The sequence below is a fragment of the Nothoprocta perdicaria genome, unplaced genomic scaffold (genome assembly GCF_003342845.1).
Source record: "Nothoprocta perdicaria isolate Ctin4 unplaced genomic scaffold, notPer1 scaffold_21, whole genome shotgun sequence".
Classification (NCBI taxonomy): domain Eukaryota; kingdom Metazoa; phylum Chordata; class Aves; order Tinamiformes; family Tinamidae; genus Nothoprocta; species Nothoprocta perdicaria.
This window is the reverse complement of record NW_020455316.1, coordinates 2,679,185-2,703,915: the sequence shown is the minus strand read 5'-3', so window position 1 is coordinate 2,703,915 and position 24,731 is coordinate 2,679,185. Positions and strand designations below refer to the sequence as shown.

Genomic DNA, 24,731 nt, shown 5'->3' with positions numbered 1-24,731 from the left:
GGTGCCGCTGCTTCCCCGGGGCCCGGGGGAGCTCCGGGAGCGGCTCCCGCGGCACCGCCCGGGCCCGTGCGCCGGCAGCCGCCTCCCAGTGCCGCCTGTGGCATCGGGAGCGGGGCGCCGGGGCGCGGGGCCCACCCAGACCTCCCGCGCCCACCCTCGGATGTGACTTGCAATTCAAATGGGCTTAATGGAGGAAAGAAAAAATGGGTTCCACGTAGGCCGTACAGGGCTTCCAAACGCGGAGAGGAGCAGAGGCCACCAGTGCCACGCGGGGACTAATTGCAGCCCCTGTCAGGAATGTCCGTGCAGCCCTTCAGCCCGTTCTTATCGCGGCTCGTGTGGGATCTACGTACATAACTCCTATTAATACGAGTGGAAGCTGCACACACAGCTCTCTCTGCRTAGGGCTAGCACTGTGTTTTTATCTGAACCCGATGCGAGTGGTAACAGCCGACTTATAGCAAGTGGATGGAGCAGCAGTTTCCTGTAGTTTCCTATAGGCAGCTTTCTTAAAGTTATGGTTCTTTGAAAATAGAGGGAGCCAATGAAAGTAAAAGAAGCTGCAATTTTTTGCTTTGTAATACGGCTATGGAAGGTTCATAACAAATATAARAAGTACTGCATTGGCCAGGGAACTCACACTGAGTCGGATCGTGTTTCTTGTAGAGTTTCTTTTYGGTTTAGCGATCTGACTTACAATGCTTGGATATATTTAAAGCTTTATTTGGAGTATTAGTACTTAGAAAACATGGCATCTTTTCTACTCAGAGCTGTTGTTAACTCAGGTTAGTTCATCGTTCTTGAATCTGTGCCAAAAGGCTGCAGCAGGAAAAATCCCGAACCTTCCCCTCTAATTAGGAGAAATTTGCTTTCACTGGTTCACATAAAGTCCTCCTACCCTTTGCTAGTAGTATCTGAAGTTTTTGAGTCTCTGATTATTTCTTAAGCTTTTTCATCATCATCATCACCTCTTTTTTAAACTTGTACTTGGATGGGAAATTGCAACTTCTGCTTTTCAGAAGTATCATCCTACAGTGGGTATRCTTAGTTTGTCACCTCAAAAATGAAGTACAGCAATGTGTACTCTCCAGGGCAGAAGTTTGGGGCTTATTCTAAGCTCATACGAATTGTCGGAAATCTACGGAGTTAAGAATTTGCACCATTTGAGAATGGAAATGCCCCTGTTCGTTTTTACAGGCTTCCATTTATTCCATACCCACAAACAAGCACAACTCATGCTGTGCCAAACTGAATACAGGCATTTTTAAACATGGTTGTATTTAAACTGTATTGCAGGATCTTTATATTCTGCTCCTCCCCTCTGCTATGTTGGGCTAGCTCTCGGTAGACAAGACTGTTGGGTGACTGTCACATTCATATAAAGGAAACTGAGAGAAATGTGATAGGATGCCCATGGTGAGAGCTGTCTTCTAAAGAGCTGGTGTTCTGTAGGGCTCGTCTGAGATAGAGCTTGATGGTAYACTAGGCATTTTAAAGGATATCTCTGCTTTCCTAGGGTTTTCATTTAACTTTTCTTCCTTACGAGCYGGATAAGGCTGGCGTCTTACATTAGCATTCAACTGAACAGTTTATTGTTTAAGCATTTTTGTGTGTATGCTAAAAGACTGTTCTGATGAGCAGAGCTTATATGCTGAAATAAATGTCAAAGCCATACAGAGATAACAGAAGAATAGGATTTTGAAGGCTCATTTCTAATGTTAGGAGGAAAAGACCTCAGTATCACTTTATCATTGTGAAGAATGCAATGTGCCACTGCAGTGTTAATCTTTAACTATGGACGAATATAGGTTTTATATTTGTTTATCACTGACTGCAAGAGAAATGGATCTGTTCCTTTCAACCTGAGAAATCTAAAGTTTTGGATAGCGTGTGAAAATGTAAATGCTACATAGAGATTTAGTAGCAAGAGGTGATATATCAACTTGCATTACTGCACAGAAATAACATTTTGTAAACATAAATCTTGAAAATAAAAAGCTGAGAGACAGTGAAAGCAAACTTTACATTGGTAAGTATTTGTTATCAGAAAAAAATAATCTGAGTAGGCTGGACTGGCAATGCAGACTTGTAAAAACAGTCTTAATGACTTGTCTTTTCTCTTTGCTTTTGGCAGAATTAAAAAGACCTATTGCTTACTTAATGAATTATTTCCAAAGACACTTCACTAAGTTGCTTCTGCCATGAAACAGCTACTGTATCTTAGTAGCTTTATAAACAAAAAATTTAGATTGCATGCTAATAGAAATAGAATGTATAATCCAGATTTGAATCCCAGATGGAGAGGGGAACCTTTTGCTTCTGTACATTCTGTGAAACCCATTCCATAACCTTAAAGCACCATAAAAAATGGAAGGAACCCAATCACAGTGATTAAAATCCTGGTACCTAATTAAAATATTGTACCTGGTTGACTCATCATTGTGCTAGCTGTCTAAACCTGACCTTGGAAAGTGATGGGGAACAAAATCATGCGGGAAGGCTTATGTTAGCCAGAAAGAACAAGGAATGAATTAACTGAATACTGTTTAATAAAAATTTTTCTTAACTCTTTTCAGTGAAGGACTATAATTTGCATATAACCTAGACACTGCATTTTCCAGAGCATTCAATAGCCCAATTTAGTGTAATAGATTTATAGTAAAAATACATTTTTTCTCTTAAAGCATCATCTTAAGGTTTAAATGTGAATGCTATTCATATTGGATTGTACGATATAGCTTTGAAAAAAAATCTTATTTTCCTCTGCTGTAGTTTGTGATAGCAAAAATAGTAGCAAATTTCCCATTTCAACTGAGAAGTAGAAATAAGACCAAGGAGTGACTTTGCTGTTAATTGGGCATACTCATCTCTATGAGTAGGTTCCATTGTATTAGAAACATAACTTTATACTTTGTGTTCAGGTTGGAATGACACCGTGCCCAGGGAAGTAGAGTCTGGAGAATGCACAGTTACATGTGGTAAGTAGCAAAGCAGATGAATAAAACATATTGTAATTTGGTTTTGAAAAAAAAAAGTGCTAACTGTAGCAATTTAGCAGTTATAATTTGCTTGCCCTCGTTCACCTCTCATTGATTTCAATTGCCAATAACTATAATTAACAAAAACAATCAAGCTGATTGTCATTAGAAGTTTAGGTCGGATCTGTTGTTTTATTAATTTCACAGCCTGCAAGCTCCTATTTTAAACCAGTTCCCTACATTTATTGGCACATGAGCTGCCTTCCCCAAAGTAACAATTTTCGCTATTTGTGAACATCTGTGAGATGTTCAGAAGATGAAAGATCTTCTGATGCTTCTCACAGATGTCTTCCCACATACAATATTGCCAAAAACTGCTTGCCTGYGGTAGCCTGTTCTGTATTCCACATTTATACAATTTATAAAGCGTGCAATGGAGAGGAGAGATATCATTCTGGAGTAGGAAGGGGGAGAGGAAAAATGGGATGAGCCTTGAGAAGTCATCTCTTTTTAGGTGGTGATAGGAACTGCAGTGGGGATTTAATTATATCGCTTAGAAAGCAGTCTTGAATCGGAAATGCTGTTAAGTTTATCCTGAGCAAATTCTGCTCCTCATAAGACAATGGAGAAAAAGGATGAGTGTTTGCCACTCATTCAAAAGAATGAGTATTCTTTTCTGGAATAAGCCTTTAATTTATTTCTAGACATTTTTGCATATTTTCCCTGTTGGACTTCCTTCATTTCCTAGGGCAAACTACTTCGCATCTTAGAATGTTCTAGTATTAGGAGATTTTTAATGCTCTTATCTGTGTTATTGTATCCTTTTCTTTCCTTCATAGCTTGAGAGCTGATTGTATGGTCAGTATACCATACTCTTTTATGGACATACTCTTTTATGGTCAATAGCCCCATTCCATGTGTATCTTTTATCCTCACTGCTTTGATGCTCATGTTCTTTGGATACTGGAAAATTGTTTGTTATGTCCCATCCCACCTGGATGCCACCCTGTGCCCCTGCTCTGGGTGTCCCTGCTAGAGCAGAGGACACGATCTCTAGAGGTCATGATGATCTCTAGAGGTCCCTTCCAACCTTGACCATTCTGTGATTCTGTGATCTCACTAGCAGGCCTTCTCTCAAATGCCCGGTATTTTCAGGGAATTTCACTAAGTCTCATCTCAGTTTTATGTTTGATCACTCCGATTTAGTATTTAACCCCTTTAATACTGAAAATTGTGTGCCATCCCAATGAAGAGTCAGGAAATGGAAGCTATGAGAAAGAATAAAAACGCATTGTCTCATATCTGGAGCTCAGGTAGTGTTTGTAGGCATCCTTTGAATCCTTACACGTCTGTCTGTTGACAGGTTCTCTCAGTTCTCCCAGCAGAACTGTCAGCTGTTTGTCTCCTTCCCATTCCTTCTTAGAATCATCTATCTTTATGTTTGTTGCTTTTGTGAACTGTCCTACTTTTCTTGATTTCTTTTCCCAGTAGTGCTGTGTCCCATTGCTCTTCTATTCATACTCCAAGTGTTTTAAATCATTAAAGCCTAAATACTCACTTGTTAATGAAGCTTTATCATATCTTGCTAAACTCTGCATTAGTCTTTTTAAGGTCAAATTCTTTTGTTCACTCCTTCCTCTAGATTCTTACCCTAACTGCTGTGTTCCTATTGCTCAGTGTTCAGTTCTTTGTGATTCTTTTCCCCTCACCATATCTATTAATCTACATTTTTCTAGGGTGAATGTCATTTGGATATTTTTTTCTGCCCGTTTTACAAGCCTTTTTACTGCATTGTGGCCATTTTTTTTTCTTCTGTGAAATTAACTCTTGTTGCTTGTTGAAGTTAAGATCCAATACATTAATTTCATCAGAACTGGCAGCTRCAAAAGAAGAGATGCAGAAAGCAAACATGGAAATGAAAGGAAAAAGCTATTCCAAAGGAAGAGGCAGAGGAGTATGGACAGAATTTGAATATCTCCCAAACAGAGCTTTTTTAGTCATCCCTTTGAAAGTGCTATACTTCCACAATTTTAATATTCCCATAGGTAAGACGTGGTGAGATTTTTCCTGATGAATGTGTCCTGCACTTATCCCAGCACTCAGATTTTCTCAGGTCAGCCTTTTGGATTTTCATAGGATTCCTGTTTTTGTTCATGTTGTTGTCTAAGAAAATACACGGCAGTGAAGAAAGCAGAAAGCCTTTCATAAGAGTGTCAGTTCATTGCCATTTACACCTCTGTCTGTGCAAGAAGGAGATGAGACATTCTCTGCAGTGGAGAATGATCCTTGTTTTGTGTCAGTTCCAGTAAGTGGTGTTGTCTCCCTCTGTCACTTGAAGTGCTGTTTCATGAGTTATATGACATCTCTAAAAGATTCTGAAATACACTGGTTTAGATACTACACATTTAAAGAAGGCAGATGCATCAGAAATGCAACATTCACRTCAATTGCCCATTTATTGTTACAGTGCAAAGGAGTGTTAACTCTCCTTTCCCCATGCCTGTTTAGTGAACAAAATGATTTTGGAATAATGGCAAAATCTTTGATGTTTATTGGACCTAAACATATTATTCCTTCCTCCCCCACACGCTGTGTCATTCCAGTGAACTGTGTACACAGTTTGGCAAAAGCAATTACAGCACTTGTTTTGCATTTCTTGGTAATTGTTAAAATGAGGATGTTCCCATTGAAATCCTGGCAATGAGAGCAAATACTTCTTGCTTAATTGAATGATGTATGGAAAATGAATCCTTAACTTTAAGTATTTATGATAGGCTACTTCTTGTCCTTCAGTACACCCCCTACATTGCTGCTGGARTCTTTATGGTCCACACTAGTTCTCATCCCCTTCACATTACTGGCCACCACCCAGTGTGGTCTCTGGCAGCCTTCATTTCATTTAGGAGTTTGGTAATGGTCTTCCTTTGGCTCTCATTGTCGGTTGCCATAGGGAAAATCAGGACTCTCCAGTCTCAATCCTAGGAAGTTTTTAGTGCTCTRAGTTTCTGATGGCCTTGGTGGGAGTTGAAGACACTTAAGAGAATCACCAGACTGGAGGCAAACTGAGTGGCAGTCTGTGCAGTAATATCTGTGCCATCTGATTTGAGCATTTAAAGGCCAGGTGCTTGAATGCTTTGATATTTAAAGTGAATTAATTGTTTTGCAGCACATACATCAGTTTCATTTTGAATTCTTTTTCTTTAAGGAAAATTTGAACTTATTTTGAACTGTTTTTCTGACACAGGGATCTATCTTCTTGTGATGCAAAGTCTGACAGAAGTAGATGTTGTCTTGTACTCTCAGACAGTAATATGGGATAGCTTTAGCAGGCACTCAGAGAAGGTCTGTTTTGCCTGGTGTTTGGTAGATATATCATATTAACATCCATGTCAAAGAAGGAAAATGTAAAAACAGTTGGAAGGAAATGAAGAAATGCTGACTGAAAGATACTTGTACCTTTTTTTTTCTTCTTTTTCTCCCAAAGGGATTGGGATTCGAGAAGTTCTGTTAACGAGAGGATGCCCTGGCACTGAGAAGAAATGTGTTGTCCGTGTGGAGGAGTGCCGGGGGCAAGTAGACTGCGGATGTGAGTGGAACACTGTGATACAGGAACCTGGAGCAAACCGGTGACGGGAAGAAAACATCCTTATTCCTCGTGTGGTGGAAGTAGAATCATTTTATTCCACCCTCCAATTACCCAATTAAGCATGCTGGGAACATTTCAGGTTTCATTTCTGTACTGATGTGTATTTGATTTCCAGACCCTGTATTTTTTTTCTACTTTTCTTTAATTTAGTAGATAAGTATATCGTTACAAATAGTAGACCAAGCAAAAAAAAAAAAAAAAGTATTTGAGGTAATTTTAAGGGGGAAAAAAAAAGAGATGATTTCCAAGCAATATTCTGCAGGTTGAAGAGTTATGAACTTTATGGTCTATACAGAAGTAGTTTCAGAGAGTTGATGATGTACCTATTAAAAATTCCTCCCGCAGGGGGAGAACCAGTTTCTGACAGCTCTGGCAGTGTGAAGATGCCTTGTATTTTTATACCTCCAGAAAATCGATTTAAGTATGTTTGGAAGATTTTAACTCCAGACCAGGTAAGTAATTGAAACCCTCTTTATGCAGCAAAATTGCATACTGAATGTGTCTACCATGTGCTCCTACTGACTTGTACTGACTTCTGAGCTGATTATTTCCTTTGTTGTCATAATACAAACAAGCCCTGATTTCTCGCATGTAAGTTGGTAATACTGAGACTTACAAGACTTTGCACCTTTATGGAGCTTCAATTTCCATTTTGTTTAAAGGAAAATATTATTTCAGAGAGCAATATTTATTTGCTCTTATTTCAGAAATATTGGGCATAGTGACTGATATGTGAATACATGTCAGCAAGTCACAACCATGTTGCCCTTCACAGTTGTTTGAACAGCAGGTGCTGAAGAGATGGTAGGGCTTTTCTCAGCAACCAAGGGGTCCTGGTGTRTTCAAAACTGCTGAGATAAAATAAGCACTTCTTCTGTATGTCTAACAGARTGCAACTCTGCTTTGCAAATCTATTTGAAAAGAGACAAATCTTGTCTTCTTTTTTTTTTCTTTTTTTTTTTTTCATATATAATATGGATAGCCAGCAGTCATTCTTCCCAATGATTCAGCTATTTTGGAAGTACGCAGAGATACCCGCCCAGTTACTTTCCAGTGTGATACTCAAGAAAGGGGAATTGCAATTGCCTCTATAAAATACACAGTCTACACTACACCTGGTAAGCTCATAGGGAACGCTCGCAGTGTTTGAGAAGACGCGATCTTGTGTTCATTGTGTAGTGCTCAATCTTTGTGAGATTGCATGTCACCACCAGCACACAGGCAGGAGCTCGTGTGCTCTGGTAATGACTGTCATGAAATACAGACCAATAAAATAGAGATATAAAAGGAAATGATAGAATGGGAATGAAGAGGCTTCATGTGGTAGAAATGAGTATTCTCTTTAGCTTTGTAAATTTGAGARAAAAAAAAAAAGCAGGTYTTCCTCTTAGCTGCTCACTTATTACTGCATCTAGAAAGCAGCATAGACTTCCTTTTGCCTCAGTACATTGGAGGATGATCAGGTACATAGAAGCAGCAGAGCATTGGGTGCTTGTGTGTTTAAAACTCCTTTCCCCTACAGTACTGAAGCACTAAAGCAGTCTTTTGAGGCTTCTCTTTTAGCTGCCATCTGGAATTTGCTGATGCACAATAGATTTACAGAATATTTACACTAAAGAGAATATGTCATAAAGCATTTCTCATGTTACATCTTTCTCTCCCCTCCGCTAATGGGATTTTTTGCTCACTTCATCAGGATAAGTAGCAGTAGGCTGATCTGCTCAAACCATAAGAATAACCACGTGGAGACTGTAGCTTTCCTAATAAGAGGAGGGGTGAAAATAACCTTCCTCATCAAAATGTAAAGTTTTCCCTTAAATAATGAGGATTCAGCTGTTATGCAAAAAGCATAGCAGACCAGAAAGAAAGAAATCCTTGGGGATACTCCCTCCCCCGTCTCTTCCTTTCATGTTTATCTAGATGAAACAGTCCAGCCTAAGAATCTTGCTTTTACTCTTTCTCTTCAGTCATCAGCTATTTGCTCTGTCTATCTTGAGGTCCTTCCTACAATTGAGCAGTAACCAGGAATTTGTTTATTTCTTTTCTAAATCCGTCTGACAGCCACAATACTGCCAAAGCTTTGATTATATGAATTTGTCTTCTCTTTTTCTTCTCCTGCTATTCAGTCCATACATTTCCTTTTGTATGAAGAGGACATTTCCTTTCTGAAAGCTGCCTTAGCAGAGGATATTGTCTGTTTACGATCTAAGCAGATAGTCCCATTGACTTGAGTAGGTGAGTCACCAGCAGGATGACATGCACACCTATACTTAAGCTATGATTAAAGAGTTATGGTGAAAAGCAGGCAGATGAAGCTATCTGTCCAACAGATAGAGCCACTGAGAACTTCTTACATGCCTGAGACTGTTGGTTATGGCTATGCAGAAATCTGAAGAAGGCAAGTTCTAAAGTTTATTAAAAAGCTTCAAAGAAGGAGTGGATTATCATGGGCAGTGATAGGTTTTCTTCCTTTAGCTCTGTCCAGAGTTGTGAATGTAACCAGAAGATGTTCTGGGATCTGCTCCCCCAAGACTGCACTTGTTTGAACTTTAAAAAATACCAAATCTTACTAGTTAGGAGAAAGAAGTTCGCAGCAGAAGTTTTGATAAAGAATGTACCAGTGCTTGCATCATACAGGTCCAGTTTTCCTGAAATGATGTGAAATTTAGTGAGATAATATATTTACTTTTTCAACAGAATCAGGAGCAAAATAGAAAGATCTCTTGGATAGCATCAAGATATGCAGCAAAGTTGCTTGTGTGTGGATGTAGATTTTTCTAGCTGCTGCCTTATAGTTTGCAGAGCTGCTGCTGCTCAGACTTTGAAAAGGGGCAGTGTTTCTTCCTGCTGTGTAATGTTGTCTTTCCCAGTTTCCCAATAAATTATTTTTTGAACTGAAGGTTTCAGATGTAGGTGTAGTCCTGTCGTGTAAGATCGTTTTTCTACATATTTCAGTATTTCAGAAATTCTAACTGTCTTATTCAGGGAAGAGCTTTTCTCTTGCCACAAACTGGCCTTCAACCTGAAGTATACAGAAGAAAAAAAAYGAAGGCCAGTATCAAAAATCAGACTCATTTTTCAGTCAATCTACAGGACTGAACGTTTGTCTTTACTTCATCCAAGACTGGCCTCAAAGATTTCAAGTCAGGGTGAGCTGGATGGGCACAAACTGGTTCTAGGGGAGTGTCCCATATAGTCTTTAAGAAGAGTATTTGAATCAGTTGAGCTGTCAAATAAGTTCTGCTTAGGAAGAAAATCTAAAGCTCTTAAAATTTCAGAGCTAATAGGAGCCTGCCTCTCTGTTAGCTCCTAAATTACTTTTTTAAATTTTTTTCTCCAACTGGGATTTTTCTAGCCTTCTGTCTGAGTCACTGAAGTCCGTAACGCTGAAGTTTGTACTTTGTCTTTTGCATGACCTTTCAGATTCCCTTTGCTTTTCCACAGTGATGGATTTCTTTGTGCCAGTCCCAGAGCTACAGGACAGGGCAGAGGAAGTGCAAGTGCTTTTGCTCAGTAGCGAGCAGGTCAGCAGAGCTAAAATTAACTAAGGCAACCAAGAAGGGGCAAATGCCTCATGCTTCCTCCTTTCTCTAATGATGTTTTTATTTACCTGTAAGACCAGCAGGGTCCAGATTCTATGACAGTTCAGGACAGCAATAGCAACACACTGTTTGAGAGTGTGGCTTCAAAGCCAGCATTCAGAATTACATAGCAGGACACTTTCTGGTTCAAATTCTGAGGTGTGTGAGGTGGGATGAGGGGAGGACACATGTTGCAGAAGGGCAGGTAAAAACATCATGAGATTTTGGATATATGTTCCATGTGGAAAAACTTAGTATGACTTAATTTTATAAGTCTCCACTGAGAACTTACGTATGTCCTTGCTCCACTCATCACTGCCCTTCTCAGTGACCTTCTGATGAACAGGGTGTTGATCATTTTTGTGTTGATCTTTGTGTATGAATGAATGATCTTTAGTAATTTGGCTTTTTGCTTTGTTTTCAGAACCATTCAGGCTGGTGGGTCCTTGTCTTTCACAGCAATCTGTTGACTGAGAAAAAGTATTTTATCTTCAGAAAAAAATACTGTGATCCCTTAATAACTGGAGTTTCTGTATCTCCTTACTAAATCTTAATCTGAGATACAGGAAAAGGTCTTGTTCTGCACTGCTGTCTGTAATGTTGTTTGGCGTTGTGTTAGATCCTCCAGGGCCAGCAGGCAGGTTATTCATATTYTCTAATAATAGTCCTGTGGGGATTATTTTGCAAGGGTCCTCCCCTTGAGGGTAGAGAACCATCTTCCTTACTGTGATCTGTGAAGAGTGTTGGCCTTGTGAGATCCTCACTGTGCCCCAAACTCCACAGTTGTCTGAGATGACCTGTGTAGACACCAGGCAGCAGCTGTCTCAGAGGTTTCTCTGGCGCCCATTTCTCCTCTGCTCATTTTGTGGTGATGGTTTCAGTGCCAGAGCTCTCTTCAGAGGTAAAAGTCACATCTCTGCAAAGGGTTACTGGGCAGATGCTTAATACTCATTGCCATGGTCTTGCATTTGCACAGTGATGAAAGGGGCAATGCCAGTGCCCAAGTGTAGCAGTCTGAGCCTCCTCTGTGCTTAGGTGTTTGTGTGCACGTGTRTAAGTGTAGTCTTGCACTCACATTTGCATATCTCTGTGCACTTCTAATACATAGGAAGAGTCTTAGAGATATCTGGAAAAGAAATATAAAGCTATGTCTCACCATTATATTCAGGAAAGAAAAAAAAAAGCCTATAGAGGCAGAATTTCATTTCCCTCTGCCAAATGGATACRCACTATCTGGAACTGAAAGCAAGTGGAAAAAAACTCTTGTTGGCTGCTGGACCATGCAAACAATTGTTCAAGTATCTACTTATAGATGGACAGTCAACAGAGGAACTCAGCTCAATGAAAAATCCAGGGGAACAGGAGGATAAAGAGGAACAGTGCTGCTGGCAGAGGCAGTGGGATTCCTTTTGCTAGAAGTGGTGAGGAACAGCAGGTGCTCCAGTTTCTTGACATATATAATTTTCAGTATCGTTAAGTCTATTTCTTAGCGAAGAAATGTCTGAAGAGAATGCAGAGACAGAAGTTGCATTGCTGACATTTTCTGGAGGGAAATACTAGCAGTGGCAACAGATGCTTCTAAGTATATTTGGATTTGAACAAATTAAAGTAGAGATGGTTCCATGAAGGCAGAGGACAGTCCAGAAATGCACTGCACAGAAAGCAAAGAATAATGAACCCTTGCTTAAACTCGGTGGCATGCAATGGGAGTGCATTTGCAAGGCTGCACCACAGCAAAGAGTTTGTGTTCTTTCCTTCAGAGCTATCCTGCTGTGATGTTTGTTGTGAGGGCAGTTTGCACTGAAGCTCTTCGGGCCCAGATGAGAAAGCAGTAGCTTTCCAAGATCCTTAAGTCAGGTCCTGCATGTTGGCTCAGCCTGAATATTATTCTGATGCCACAAAAAAGATTAAAAAGCTGCCAAGCTTCTTAGCAACCATTACTGGACATAAAATTACAGTTTTATTTCCTCCCATTCAGTATGCCGTCCCCCTGTTTTCTTAGCAGGAAAGGGCTTGGGAGGAGGGGCTTGGTGTGGTGTTTGGACCATTTGGAGATGAGGAAAAGACCTTTGTGAGCTATTGCCAGCACTGTCCTGACCACAGACTGGTCTTAGGAAGCCCTGGTGCAAACTAGGTACTAAATCTGGACATCCTCTCTTATCTTTCCTTACTGCCTTGGTTTGACTTGCACAAAAGAGTAAAGTTCAGCTCTGTGCTTTAGATGCAGAATTTAAGTACCTGCAGTCTGGAGCTAAATCCTACTCTTTCATTTCATTTAAGTTGCACTCTTTTCTTAGGCAAGATGGTGCCAACCTTTCAGTACAGTTGGAGATTTCTGCAAAATATATTGGTAGTAGACAATCTGCTAGCAAATATGTTAACAATCTTTCTTTTTAACTGTGGAAATGTCGAAATTTTTCAGTAAGGGTGCACACCATTTTAGGAATTATCATACAGTGAAGTTGTGAAACATATGAGATTGCTTTTCTTCATCATTCTTCATGGTGAAGCAGCCTACAGACATCCAACAGGCTGTAGACTCCCAAGTTGAAAACCACTGAACTAGACATGGCATGTTCCAGAAAGTAAATATTTTTCTTCTTCGGCTAAGCTAAATGGACTTTAAAAAAACAGTTGCTGCAAATACTTCTTTGATATCCTCACAGACATCTTTGATATCTTACCTGTAAGCAGAAGTTATATTAAGATACATTCTGCTTACGTAGCAAAATTCTTACTGATTGAAAGCGTTGCCTGGATTTACGACTGTTGGCTTAAAAGTGCCCCTGATGAATCAGTCTTTGCCCATTGTAGACCAGCTTATTGGGAAGACACTTTTCTGTCTGCTTCCTGCTTGCATTTTGAAAATGTGTGTTTACTTGGAAGGCATCCCCTCTGTATTACCAGGTTGTCTCTTGGGCAGTTCTAGTTCTTGACTGCTGGCAGAATTTCCTTTCCAGGAAGAAAACTTGAGCAGGTCAACAGTGGAGAGAATGAAATTTGCTTTTCGCATCAGCAGAATCCTGTTACAGCCTGTGAGCAGAAGTACACGTAGAGCTCTAAGTTCACATTTTGACAAAGGGAAAAATAAAATACTCATGTATTTGTAATGAAACTGCAAAATACAAGATAATTTTAATTAATGTCCATTCCCTTCAACTGCATATACCTCTAAAAAGGCACAGTCCAGTTAGTGAATTAATCTAAAAGCAGGTAGCTCTACATGGTCTGAAACTCCCAGTATTTAGACTTGTATTTTATGATATTCTTAGCTAGTTTACCATTCTTACCTGTACTGTATCTTGCAGAAAGATCAGGAGAATCCTGTGGATGAGCTGTGGCTTAAGAATAACAAAATGAAAATTCCGTGATGCGGGAGAGTGAAACTCAAATGATGTGATGGAAGAGTTGCTTAGATACTGCAGTGATGACAGTGGAACAAGACCTTATATAGAAATAGAAATAGAAATAGAAATGAAGTAGAAATAGAGATGGTTTTCCTGCAGTCATTCTGGTATACCAAAAAAGATTTTTGCATACCAGTCAGCAAACAGAAATCACTTTTTACTTGTAGAATATATGTGATTGAGGGAAAATGAGAGAGAAATTAAGACTGGCTTGGGTAAAATTGTCAAAGCTGGAGGAATAAGGAAAGATGCCTGACATTTTGTGGATTTGCTTGAATATGCCTGAACAAGTAAATTCAATTAAATTTCGGAGCAAGATGACTGGGTTTGCTCTCCAGGCATTTCTTTATCCATTGTCAAAAAACAGATGGAGGAAATTTGTTGACCATCTTTAGAGTTCTCCCCTCTTCTTGTGTTGTTCTTTTGTCGTCTCCTAATGGGTATATCCAGTATTAAATAAACTGGTCTAAATATTGTCAGGACCATTGATTTTTTTTAGATAAACATTTCAAGGTTTAACATGCTGCAAAATTATAAAAAATATCTTTACTTGTTATCTTTGCTACATGTCCCCCTCCTCAGCTCACTTTCTTGTAGCTGCTTTTAGTTAAGTTCTGCATTCTGGGCCATGCAGAACAACTTTATCTGCTGTGTGGTTATTTGCTTTAAGCAAAAAGAAAAAAAAAAAAGATCTAAAGACCTAGGTAGAAACAGAGAAATGAAAAGGAGCACTTTAAACATTGAAGACATTGAATCCAGTCCTTTGTTAGCATACTGTCTTTCATCTTAATTATTATCATTATTATGGCAATGATTGTGACTTAGAATTCTTTTGCACTGTGTTGGTAACTTGGTGTCTCCGTCCTGGATGATGGAGCACTTGGTACCAGGCCCAGTGCAAAGGAGCTGTGCCTACCTCAAGTGACATATGGTTTCCCATAATTATTGCTTCTCTATATTTTTTTAATAACTTGTGTGGGCATGTCTTGAAGTCTTATATTGAAACAGTTCCTAAAGCAAAACTCTTCTTAACATGTACCAARTAGGTACTTTTTTCCTCTCTCCAAATAATGTGCATTACAGTGTCCTTTTCTGCCACAGTTATTTTGGCTAGTAATTTCCTGCCAATATTTGGCATTCAAAGCTCTGATTTTTCTATCTGCCATTTAAAACCACTAAGTCTTCTTAAACAATAAGAGCGGAATCCTTTTAACCAGTTGTTCATATCTGAGCTATCTGGCCAGACCTCCATGGAATGGGATCAGTTCAGCTCATCCTGGACATCTAAACAAGATCAGCTGAGTGTAGCTTGAAAACTACTGGAGTGTAGTCAGTCTACTGATTATAGGGAGAGAGGTGAAATACCTACACAGGAAAACATCTCAAGTTAAGCGAGTTGAATCCCACTCTACATGTATTAATCTTCATTTCCTTGCCTCTTCTCTGGTCAGATAGGCCTAGGCAAAGAAGATATAAAATATTGCTATTTTGACTTAGGTGATTTAGTAAAAGTCTAATGGTCACAAAAGATGCCAGACAGTAAAGAATCAAGACCTGCTCCTTTTCAGTTCTGTTCGTGTCATAAAATGACTGACTCATTTGAAAACACAAACAAAATAATGACCATGCATTTCTTTTCTTCAGGACAGGAAAAAAGATCACCAAGGAAGACAAGGGCATATATAGTTCTGATCTTTTCCCTGGTAACTGGAATCGTTGTGGTTATTGGTGTGATCTTTGTATTAATCTTCATAATTCTTCACCGGTAGGTGGACAGCGTACAATATGTTTTTTGTGTTATTTGATCAAAATAAAGTATTACAATATTGTTTGGTGACAAACATGACATGGAGTGAGCTAATCATATTCCTCTGTGGTTTAATATTTATGTTGCCAGTAGAAAAAAAGATGAACAGCCTTCTTGAGATTAGAAAGAACTACTTTGCATTGCAACTATAAAGATTGTAGATGGGAGGGGAATGATTAAGAACAGTTARTTTACATTAAATGTACCTACTTAAATGTACATCTTCGTTCAATTCTCATTTCCACTTCAGGGCTTCTTTAAAAAATATTTGGGAATCAAAACTTGGAAAAGACAGCAAAGACAAACAGGTAGCCAAAAAGGATTCACCAAGAAAGATGGAAGAAACAGCCCGCTCCTCAGAGTCCGGATCAACTTTGAAAGGAACCTCTGCACCTGGAGCATCAGCTACAGCTACAGCGTTACCACCATCTGAAACAAAATCAGCACAAGAAGTAGCACAGCCTTCACCCACAGAGAATGCAGTAGAGGAACCCACTCAGGACTTGCAGGATGAAGAAAGTTAGAAAAAAAAAAAAAACAAAAAAGACTGAGTTACATAGACACATGATATAAGAAAAAGATTAAATATGCTTGAGATGCTGGTTTTAAGAAGTGCTTTTTATAGTTCATTCACTGACTTGGATTGCTGAACTTTAAATGAGATGGGTAAAAATACTTACCTTTTAAGGTGGACCTCACTTTCCAGGTAATTTCATGGTCTGGGGACTTCTGAAATGTAATATCAGAGTCAGATATTTGGGAGAATCTTGAAAATGATGCATTTATTTCTCCACGTTGGTGATTTCATCTAGTTTAGGCAAAGACCATCCCTTGTAAAGTGCCCCTTAGCTCATTGTTGATCTTAAAACACAACAGCCAGTATGTAATCCCTATGATCCAGGGTCTTCTTGACACCTGGAAGGATATATAATGATACAAAAGATTCTGAAAGTTGTTTTATAGGTTTCATTGAATTTGTACTTGTGCATTTACACATGTAACCATTTTTACCAATAAAGGGACCAAAATAGGTGAGCGGAAGAGCAGCCCCTTTGGGTCACACCAAAGGCTCATTGGTATAAATGACCAAAAAAAGATGTCTAGGGAAGAGTGCAAGAACACAAGTTTGCATTATGTACTCTACGTACCCCATGTACTCTTCTAGACTCCAGCCATTTGTATATTTTTAAGTGGATTGCAATTTCCAAGTGATGAGCAATCTTGAATGGGCTTTTTTTCCCATTAATTGTTTGGTGTCCTCTTGCATCCATATAAACTTCTGTCACAATCTATGACAAGAAGTTCCACAGCACAACTAGGTTTGTTCTCTGTTTTGAACTCATTACTCGTTAGTTTGATTTGTCACGCAGCGAACYACCACTTCCCATCAGCTTTTTTCTGCCACTGATGGTATCTTAGGTGCCTGTTATGTTCCTCCAGTTATTTCCTTTCTAGACCAAAACCTGCAAGTTTACTTAGAGCTCTTCATTCACAGGTTGTTTCCATACCAGTCTTGCTCACCTCTAAACTTCCTCCGTAATGTGTTTACTCTGTTTCTGAAGATGCTTTCTATTTGTGTAAATAAATGCTGTTTGCTGCAAATAAAAAAAAAAAAATAAGCAGAGCTGATGACATGTTGAAAAATTGAGTGTGGAATGATTGAGATTTTTAGCAGATTTTATAATTACCTTTCTCTCTTGTGTATAATAGTGACTCTGAAAAGGGGCCAAATATCAAGTAGAAAATGCTTCTCAGTACAGAACATTGCAAATATTGTAAAAAAAATAGATAGGAGGTAGTAACTCATCCTCTCAAAGAATTCCTGTTCTCTTCAGTTCCTGTATTGCTGCAGATGTTCTAACTGCACCATCTGCACATCCTTAAAAAAGCATTATCATATTTTTCATAGATACATCATTTTGTTTGCTGCTTAGTGAAAAGATCATTTACTTTTTTTTTTTTTGAAAATAAAACATTTTAAAATGACGTGTCCTTAGCTGTATAAAAATATCTTTTTTTAAAAAAAGGAAATGATATTTTTGGTAACGCTGTCATTGGCTATTTCATTTTATATCATTTGATGGACAAGCCTAAATATCTTGTAACATTGAGAGGAAAATGGATAGAGAAGGAAAGAGCAAACAATAATAATGTTGCTGTTTGGAAAAGTAGTTTACAAATTCAGAGTGAATTTTTATCCCATGCTGTCAAAGACAGCATATTACAATGAGTCTGGGGATTAGATATGGGTCTTAARAACAAATCAAAACAAGTTGTTTTTACTCAGGAAAATGTTCCCATTAAAATTATATTAAAACCTTATCACCAGCTTGATGATTGAGATCTGAACTACTGCTTTCCTGCTGTAACTTGTTTGACATAATTGAAAGAGGGARCTAGATTATTAATTTTCAGAATTATGTGAACATGTGCAATTGCTCAATTGTTTTCTATTTTAACTGCATTTGCAAAGAACCAGTCAAATTTAGGTTGATATTTTGAATTTGCAAAATTCACGTGATCTGCTGGCAAATCCAGCAGAATGTCATAAATACACAAGCAGATTAGTCCAGTTGATGAAATTCAGGGGTGAACTAAATCCGTATTGGTTAAGGTAAGGGTCCTTATTGCAGATCAAGGAGTTTTCTTTATTAGCTTATATTCTACAAAATAAGATCCTCTTCATTTTTTTTTTTTATTTTATTTTTTTTTCTCTCTCTTTTAACTTTGGTACCTTAAATTCTCCTACAAAATAGAAAAAAAAAAAACCCTAGAAAATTTGATTCAAAAACTGTAGCATGAAACATAGAAGAGCTCCCGTTGCTCCACAGCCAAGGTAGGCAGGCTGTTCTGTTATTAAGGTCACAATCACAAGCTCCAAGAAGTAAGAAATTCATGCTCTTTATACTAGATGCAGTATAAAGCACGCAGCAAATGCAAAATGATCTTTTAACATAAGCTACAGCAATTTTCACTGGATTTTTACCTCATAATCTAGATTAAAAAAATGATTTCAGAACAATCAGAACAGTGTTCAGAACATTAAGAACAATCACAGGAAGATCATTCAGGAATAAATGATATAAAGGAATATCTAGGAATAAATCCTAGATATTTTTAAGAGGATGAAGAAACATGTTGCCATCTATTCGAACTCTCATGTCAGAAAGCAGGTGCCGTATAGAACTAATACAGGGACCTGGACAGGCTGGAGAGTTGGGCGGAGAGGAACCTCATGAGGCTCAACAAGGACAAGTGCAGGGTCCTGCACCTGGGGAGGAATAACCCCAGGCACCAGGACAGATTAGGGAATGGCTCATTGGAGAGGGACCTGGGAGTCCTGGTTGACACCAAGTTAACCATGAGTGAGCAGTGTGCCCTTGTGGCCAAGGCGGCCAATGGGATCCTGGCTGCATCAGGAGGAGTGTTGCCAGCAGGTCAAGGGAGGGGATTCTGCCCCTCTCCTCAGCTCTGGTGAGGCCGCACCTGGAGTACTGTGTGCAGTTCTGGGCTCCCCAGTATAAGAGGGACGTGGAGCTCCTAGAAAGGCTGTTGATCTCCAGTGGAAAACAACAAAGACGATTAAGGGACTGGAACATCTCTCCTATCAGGAGAGACTGAGTGAGTTGGGACTGTTTTCTCTAGAAAAGAGAAGGCTGAGAGGGGATCTGATTAGTATGTTTGAGTACATGAAGGGAGAATGTAGGGAGGAAGGGGCCAAGTTCTTCCCAGTGGTGGCCAGTGACAGGACAAGGGGCAATGGGTGTAAGTTGAAACACAGGACGTTCAATCTGCATGTGAGGAGGAACTTCTTTCCTGTGAGGGTGACAGAGCCCTGGCACAGGCTGCCCAGGGAGGCTGTGGAGTCTCCTTCTCTGGAGGTCTTCAAAACCCACCTGGATGCCACCCTGTGCCCCGTGCTCTGGGTGTCCCTGCTGGAGCAAAGGGTTGGACTGGTTGATCTCTGGAGGTCCTTTCCAACCTCAACTATTCTGTGATTCTGTGATGCAGGATGTATAGCTGAATTTGTTATAATTCTCTTTCTCTGCCCTATCTGAGAAAAGTAAAGAATATTTTCACTATTACATTGCGATAGTGGATTAATTGAGAGTACCAACAAAAGTTTCTGTTTTTCTCTGCAGGTTTGAGTACAGTATTTCTATTTCCTCTTGTTTACTGACTGCACTGGAAACGTTAGCTTTACTTACCTAAAGTAAGTAAAGTAAATTAAAGTACCTTACCTGAGTCCTACTAAAGCTGCAGATATTGAAGTACATGAAGTGATAATATCTGTGTTGCATTTCTGAGTGTAGAAGCAGAGAGGAACTGGAAGGAGTTGGGGCAAAGTTCATCTAAAAATTAGTTTTCATGTCTGTGGACATTAGAGCTGCCTGTAAGAGCTTTTCTGTAACAAAGCCTCCTTAGCCCATTCTGTAAAGTGGGTCTGCTCAGAAGACCTGGTACTGTGGAGCTCCTAGTGTTCCCTTCTTAGGACGCCAAGCCTTGGAGGGCCATCAAATGGAGACCTCCTTCCTGTCACCACTGCATTCAGGGCTTCGGGTATCTCCTCCCACTGCACCGGTGCCTTCATCCAGTTTACAGGGGCCAGAGCAAAGGTGAAAATCTTATCATACTTACATTTAAGCTTCTGCTTTTACCCTTTMCTGACTTAACATCTCCCCATGTGTGTGTTTTCCTTGCGTGATCTCCTTATCAGGGCCAAAATAATCTCTTCCTTTCATTTGCTTTTTATTTTCTTACCTGGCTGCACCAGTTTGATGGGTTTGTTTTAATTTAATARCCTTATAAACGTTGCCCCAAGATTCTTTCATCTCCTTTGACTTCTTGAAGAAAAATTCCTTTTGGAATGCATAGCTTGTCTGTATGTGAACCACCATCTGTCTCAGGAAATTTAGGATGCCTTTATAAAGTTATTTAGGTCTTGGTGTATATGCAATTTCATTTATGTATGGTCTAATAGTATATACCATAGAAATGATTTTTTTGTTTGTTTTGACAGCTCTACCGACTCTTTTGGAAATGAATTTTTATTGCAAATTGCAGACTTTTTTTTTATATAACTTCATTTAGTCCAATGTACTTAACAAAATACTAAGTATTCATATTGTTTTTCTTTGCTGTTATGTGTACAGGAGAGAAATTGCTACAGAAATATGGGCCATTTTTTAACCTGGTGCTCTATAAAGAAAAATAAAAAAATGCTAGCTGAAACAGTCCTCCATGATTGGTAGCAAATTTTTGGCACTGCACAGCTATCACAGGAAGCAAATAATTTGATTTATGAAACAGCTAAATGTTAAGTCAAAGGTACAGTATTTTATATTKGTTTGGGGGATGGAGCTCTGCATTTTCCAGTTATTTCTGTAAAGGGTAGAGATGGATTTTTCAGAACAGCTGAGGATTCAGCTTCCACTTCATTATGAGAATCTCTTCCTATTAGGCCAGTATCATGCACTCACAATTTCCTAAGTTTTTACTTAATGGTGTATAAAAGCTTTAACTTAGAACTGGGTCAGAGCGCTCTCACTGGAAAATTCATACTGGTGATTTTTTGTGACAAAGCTAGTTCATCAGGAATTGTGCTTAGAGGCTATGAAAAGGTAACTGGAGAAAGCTCTTGCATGTCTGAAGCACTTAAATCCAGCATAGTTAGATGTGAATAATTAGTCTTCATCTTGGACTGTAAACCCTTTCCTAAAGTGATTATTTGATAATGGTTTGGTATGTTCTACAAAACCTTGTAATGTGATGTCCTGATACTTATTTAGGGTATCACATATTAGCATAACAAAAGAATTAAATAATAACATATGAAGCACTACTTTGTGCTGTATTACACCTATAATAACAAAATTTTTTATGGGAAAGGCGAGTAATATTGTAAATTAAGATCTCTGACATTTCTTGTAATCTAGTTTGCTGTTGCTTACAACTGCCAAATTAGGTCTTTAGACTGAAATTATCCATGCCGAATGTTTAGCCTTCAGGGTACCATTTTTCCTCCTGGGAATATGTTTGGGCAATAGTTTTTCTTTCTCTGGAAAGCTAGACTATGGGGAAAAAAAAAAAAGCCAATCCCATACTGAAAAGAAGAGCTTTAGCAGTCTAGCACTTTGAATGAGGCTTGGGGATAGCTGTGGCACAGCCTACGTGCCAGAAATGTGTTGTTTCTTTATCCACAAATCTTCCCTCCAGGTCTAGCCAAATTATAAGCTAGGAAAACTACAGCCTTGTTCCTAAGAGCTTTAGCAGAGGTGATCTGCAAACCTGCAGCAGTTTCTTTCACAGATAAAATTCACTATCCCAGAAAGAGATGGAGGAAGCTGTAGACTCTTGCACTCTAACCTTGGGCTGAACATTTCTGAGGATGCCTCATCCTAGAAATATGGTTCATCAGACAGGTATAATAAGGAACATGAAGAAGGAGACAGRGACCAAGAGACCTTAGGTGGTAGAGAGTGGACAGAACTCAGCTGGGGAGCCTGGTGTACTGAGCAAGAATATGCAGAGGAAAAGGCCAGATCAAGACACTGGAGCAGGATAAGCAATCTAGGTGCAAGTATTGGGAGAAGAAGACTTTGGGCTGGGATGATGAGATTGAAAGAGCAAGGCTGGAGACATAAACAAATTGAAACCAGGGTGAGAAACTGTAGTGAAGAGTGGAGTCTGGAAGCCACTGGCATGAACAGACTGGAGTAAGGAGCAAGGAAGACATAGGACAAGAGCTGTCAGTTTTGAAATACAACAGCAAAGAGATCAAGCACAGGGAAGTGTTTGGAAGTATCAGTGCCTATCCGAACATTCACGTCAAAAAAATGGACTGGAGACAGTTTTTCTGGGCCTCTTTAGACCTCTGCAAATATCTGGGAGATTCATTAGCAAAGCATGTGCATAATCCTTGTGCTTGCAGTGAGCTTGGAGAGTGCAGATGTCGCTGCTCAAGTGTCCAGAGTCTTGTCCTGGAGCTCAAAATCCCAACCTATCCAATGGAGGTTATGAGCAAGGCACCACATGACAGAGTACCTAGATTTTTATTTCTGAGTTTAATAAATCATAGAAAATATTAAAAGAACTATAAGTCTCAGTGTTAGGAGATGTCAGCCTGTGGGTGGGCTGTGCGACATTGGCCCAGCCAATCTTGGTCCCTAGTTCTTACCTCGAAGTTCCTGCTTGCTTTTGGAATACATTCATACAGAAGAGACAGAAAAGGGGGGCAGCACAGGACAAGCCTAAGCTGCCAAGTTTGACAAAGCAGATGAAGCAGGAGGGTATCATAGACAAAACAGAAATCCAAAGTCTTCCTTTCCCCACTGTTAAGTTTGACCACAGACATCAGTGGGACCAGAACATAATCCAAATAACTTAAAAAGGAGAAAGAGGAAGCCACTGAAGACTTTAATGGGAGCAGGACACCTCTTAAACTGGCAGACTTGTGTGTGTGTATATTTACTTTGCTGTACATGAGACAGAAAAAGTTGGCAGATTTTTTAGTGGTTTTTCACTTTCAAATCCCACAGACTTTCATCATTATAGATAAATAGATAAAGGTAAATTCCTTGCCTCATGAAAAGTTCATCAGGCGAATGATGTAGTTCTTTCAAAATGTCATCAGTCTTCTTGGTCCTAGTGATATTCACAGCAGGTTGTCCAAGAGTGGAAGTCAAAATGCCAGCTCCCTTTGAATAGTGTAGAGGCAAGTCATGTATAATTGAATCTCTTATTTTTATTGTTGCAGCACTGGTTTTCTCCAGGTTGCCTATGTGCTGCCCTTGATAATATCAGGGTAGGACATTTGTGATCTTCTGAAAAAGCTTAAACGATGCATCCAGAAGGGTCTACTGAATCACCTGATCTGATCTTCTGTCTATAACAGGCTGTTCCTATCCTATTCCCTGTTACTTTCATATTAGGCCTAGGAACTGGGCCAAAAACTATTTAACCAACACTGGCAAGAAAGGCACTGAGGCTGGAAGCCCAAAATCACCTTGGCAATCKATTTCAGAGGTTTATTGCTTTCTGTGCTAAACAAGAATCACTTCTCATTCAAAATACGAACACATCTGACTTTACCTTTCAGCCATGGGTTCTTTGTTCTGGCGAATTAAACAAGCTTTCAGTGCTTGATATTGTTTTCTTCATGGAGCATGAACACACTTTAATCAATCATTTCCCAGTCTTCTTTTATGACTAAGCTTTTTAGAAGTCTTGTCAAATGTATTTTTCTCTAGTTCTTGGGTACTTTTTTTTCTGTTTTTTTTTTTTTTTTTTTGAAAGCTTCCAATTTTTCAGTATTCTCTGTTAATACAGTCAAAGACCATATAAGATCTTATGGTACTAAAGTGCATGTTCAACTGCTTGCTGTGTCTACCTCTCAAATCATTTGCAGAACACCATCTTTATCAAATGCAGCTCCTTGTTCAGTAAGTAGAACCCACATTCCTTATTTCTGGACCAATTGCTTCTCGTTTGGCCTTTTTGATCACGCTTGGAGGAGAGCAGTTCCCGCATGTTCCCAATTGCTCTGTATGCCCGCCCCATCTTCATTTACTACTTCATCCATCTTCATGTCCTGCACCCATTTTGACCTCTCCCGTTGGTGCATAGGCACTGTTCAGAGGAGAAATTCAGTAGAGATGGTGGTGCAGGGAGGGATCCTCAGTGTTGGCCCCTCACCTGGGAGATGCAGATGCCTTTCCCTCARCTGAGAAAACAGATCTGGGACAGTGTCCAGTCACTGGCAAATGCTCAGYGTGGCAGCCAGTTCATAAAGAGGAGAGTACATTAAATTGCATTCAGTTAGATGTGCCTTTTGGGTTCCTCGTCAGGCAGAAATTGCCGCTTCTACTGTCCCACTCACTTCTTTGCAGGAGATCTGTCTTATTCCCTGACCTCATGACWGATACAAAATGCCTGGTGTACAATATTTGGGAATGCTCACCTATGACCCTGCCCGAGGCTACTGATAGTCTGAACCAGATAGATCTTCGTGTCGCTTTTCATTTCAGAGAATGTGAAATACATGTATTTAAACATTTTCAATAATGAAAAATCAATCTTTTCCCCAAATTTTGGAACTTCATCTCATCATCTTTGAGAAAAGCAAAATGAATAATGGTCCAAGGTTGTGGTTCTTCCCACTATTTTCTTTTGTGATTTTTTTTTCTTTCTGTCTTTGTTCAAGTTCTCTTACTTGGAGAGGGGACAGAGAGAGGGCAAAGATTTCAGAAGTTAAAATGCTAAATTCATTTATCATTTCATTTTCAAATTTCCCTCTCCATAAAGCATATTGCA

General features: G+C 39.3%; 1 protein-coding gene across 1 annotated transcript; it reads left to right on the top strand.

Annotated features, from left to right (window-relative positions):
- Positions 1–496: 496 nt before the first annotated feature.
- Positions 497–16,993, top strand: SPACA1 (sperm acrosome associated 1). Its single transcript, XM_026038489.1, has 7 exons — positions 497–785; positions 2,922–2,978; positions 6,463–6,564; positions 6,970–7,076; positions 7,607–7,742; positions 15,257–15,377; positions 15,670–16,993. Exons 1-7 carry the CDS (start codon positions 749–751, stop codon positions 15,941–15,943), a joined length of 834 nt encoding a protein of 277 aa, XP_025894274.1. The 5' UTR covers positions 497–748; the 3' UTR covers positions 15,944–16,993.
- The last annotated feature ends 7,738 nt before the right edge of the window (positions 16,994–24,731 follow it).

Excerpts from the sequence above, each read along its gene's own strand:
- SPACA1 (XM_026038489.1), top strand. The coding sequence starts at position 749 with ATGGCATCTTTTCTACTCAGAGCTGTTGTTAACTCAG. Across the intron at positions 7,077-7,606 it reads AGATTTTAACTCCAGACCAG|CCAGCAGTCATTCTTCCCAA; the intron begins GTAAGTAATTGA and ends TAATATGGATAG. Across the intron at positions 15,378-15,669 it reads ATCTTCATAATTCTTCACCG|GGCTTCTTTAAAAAATATTT; the intron begins GTAGGTGGACAG and ends TTTCCACTTCAG.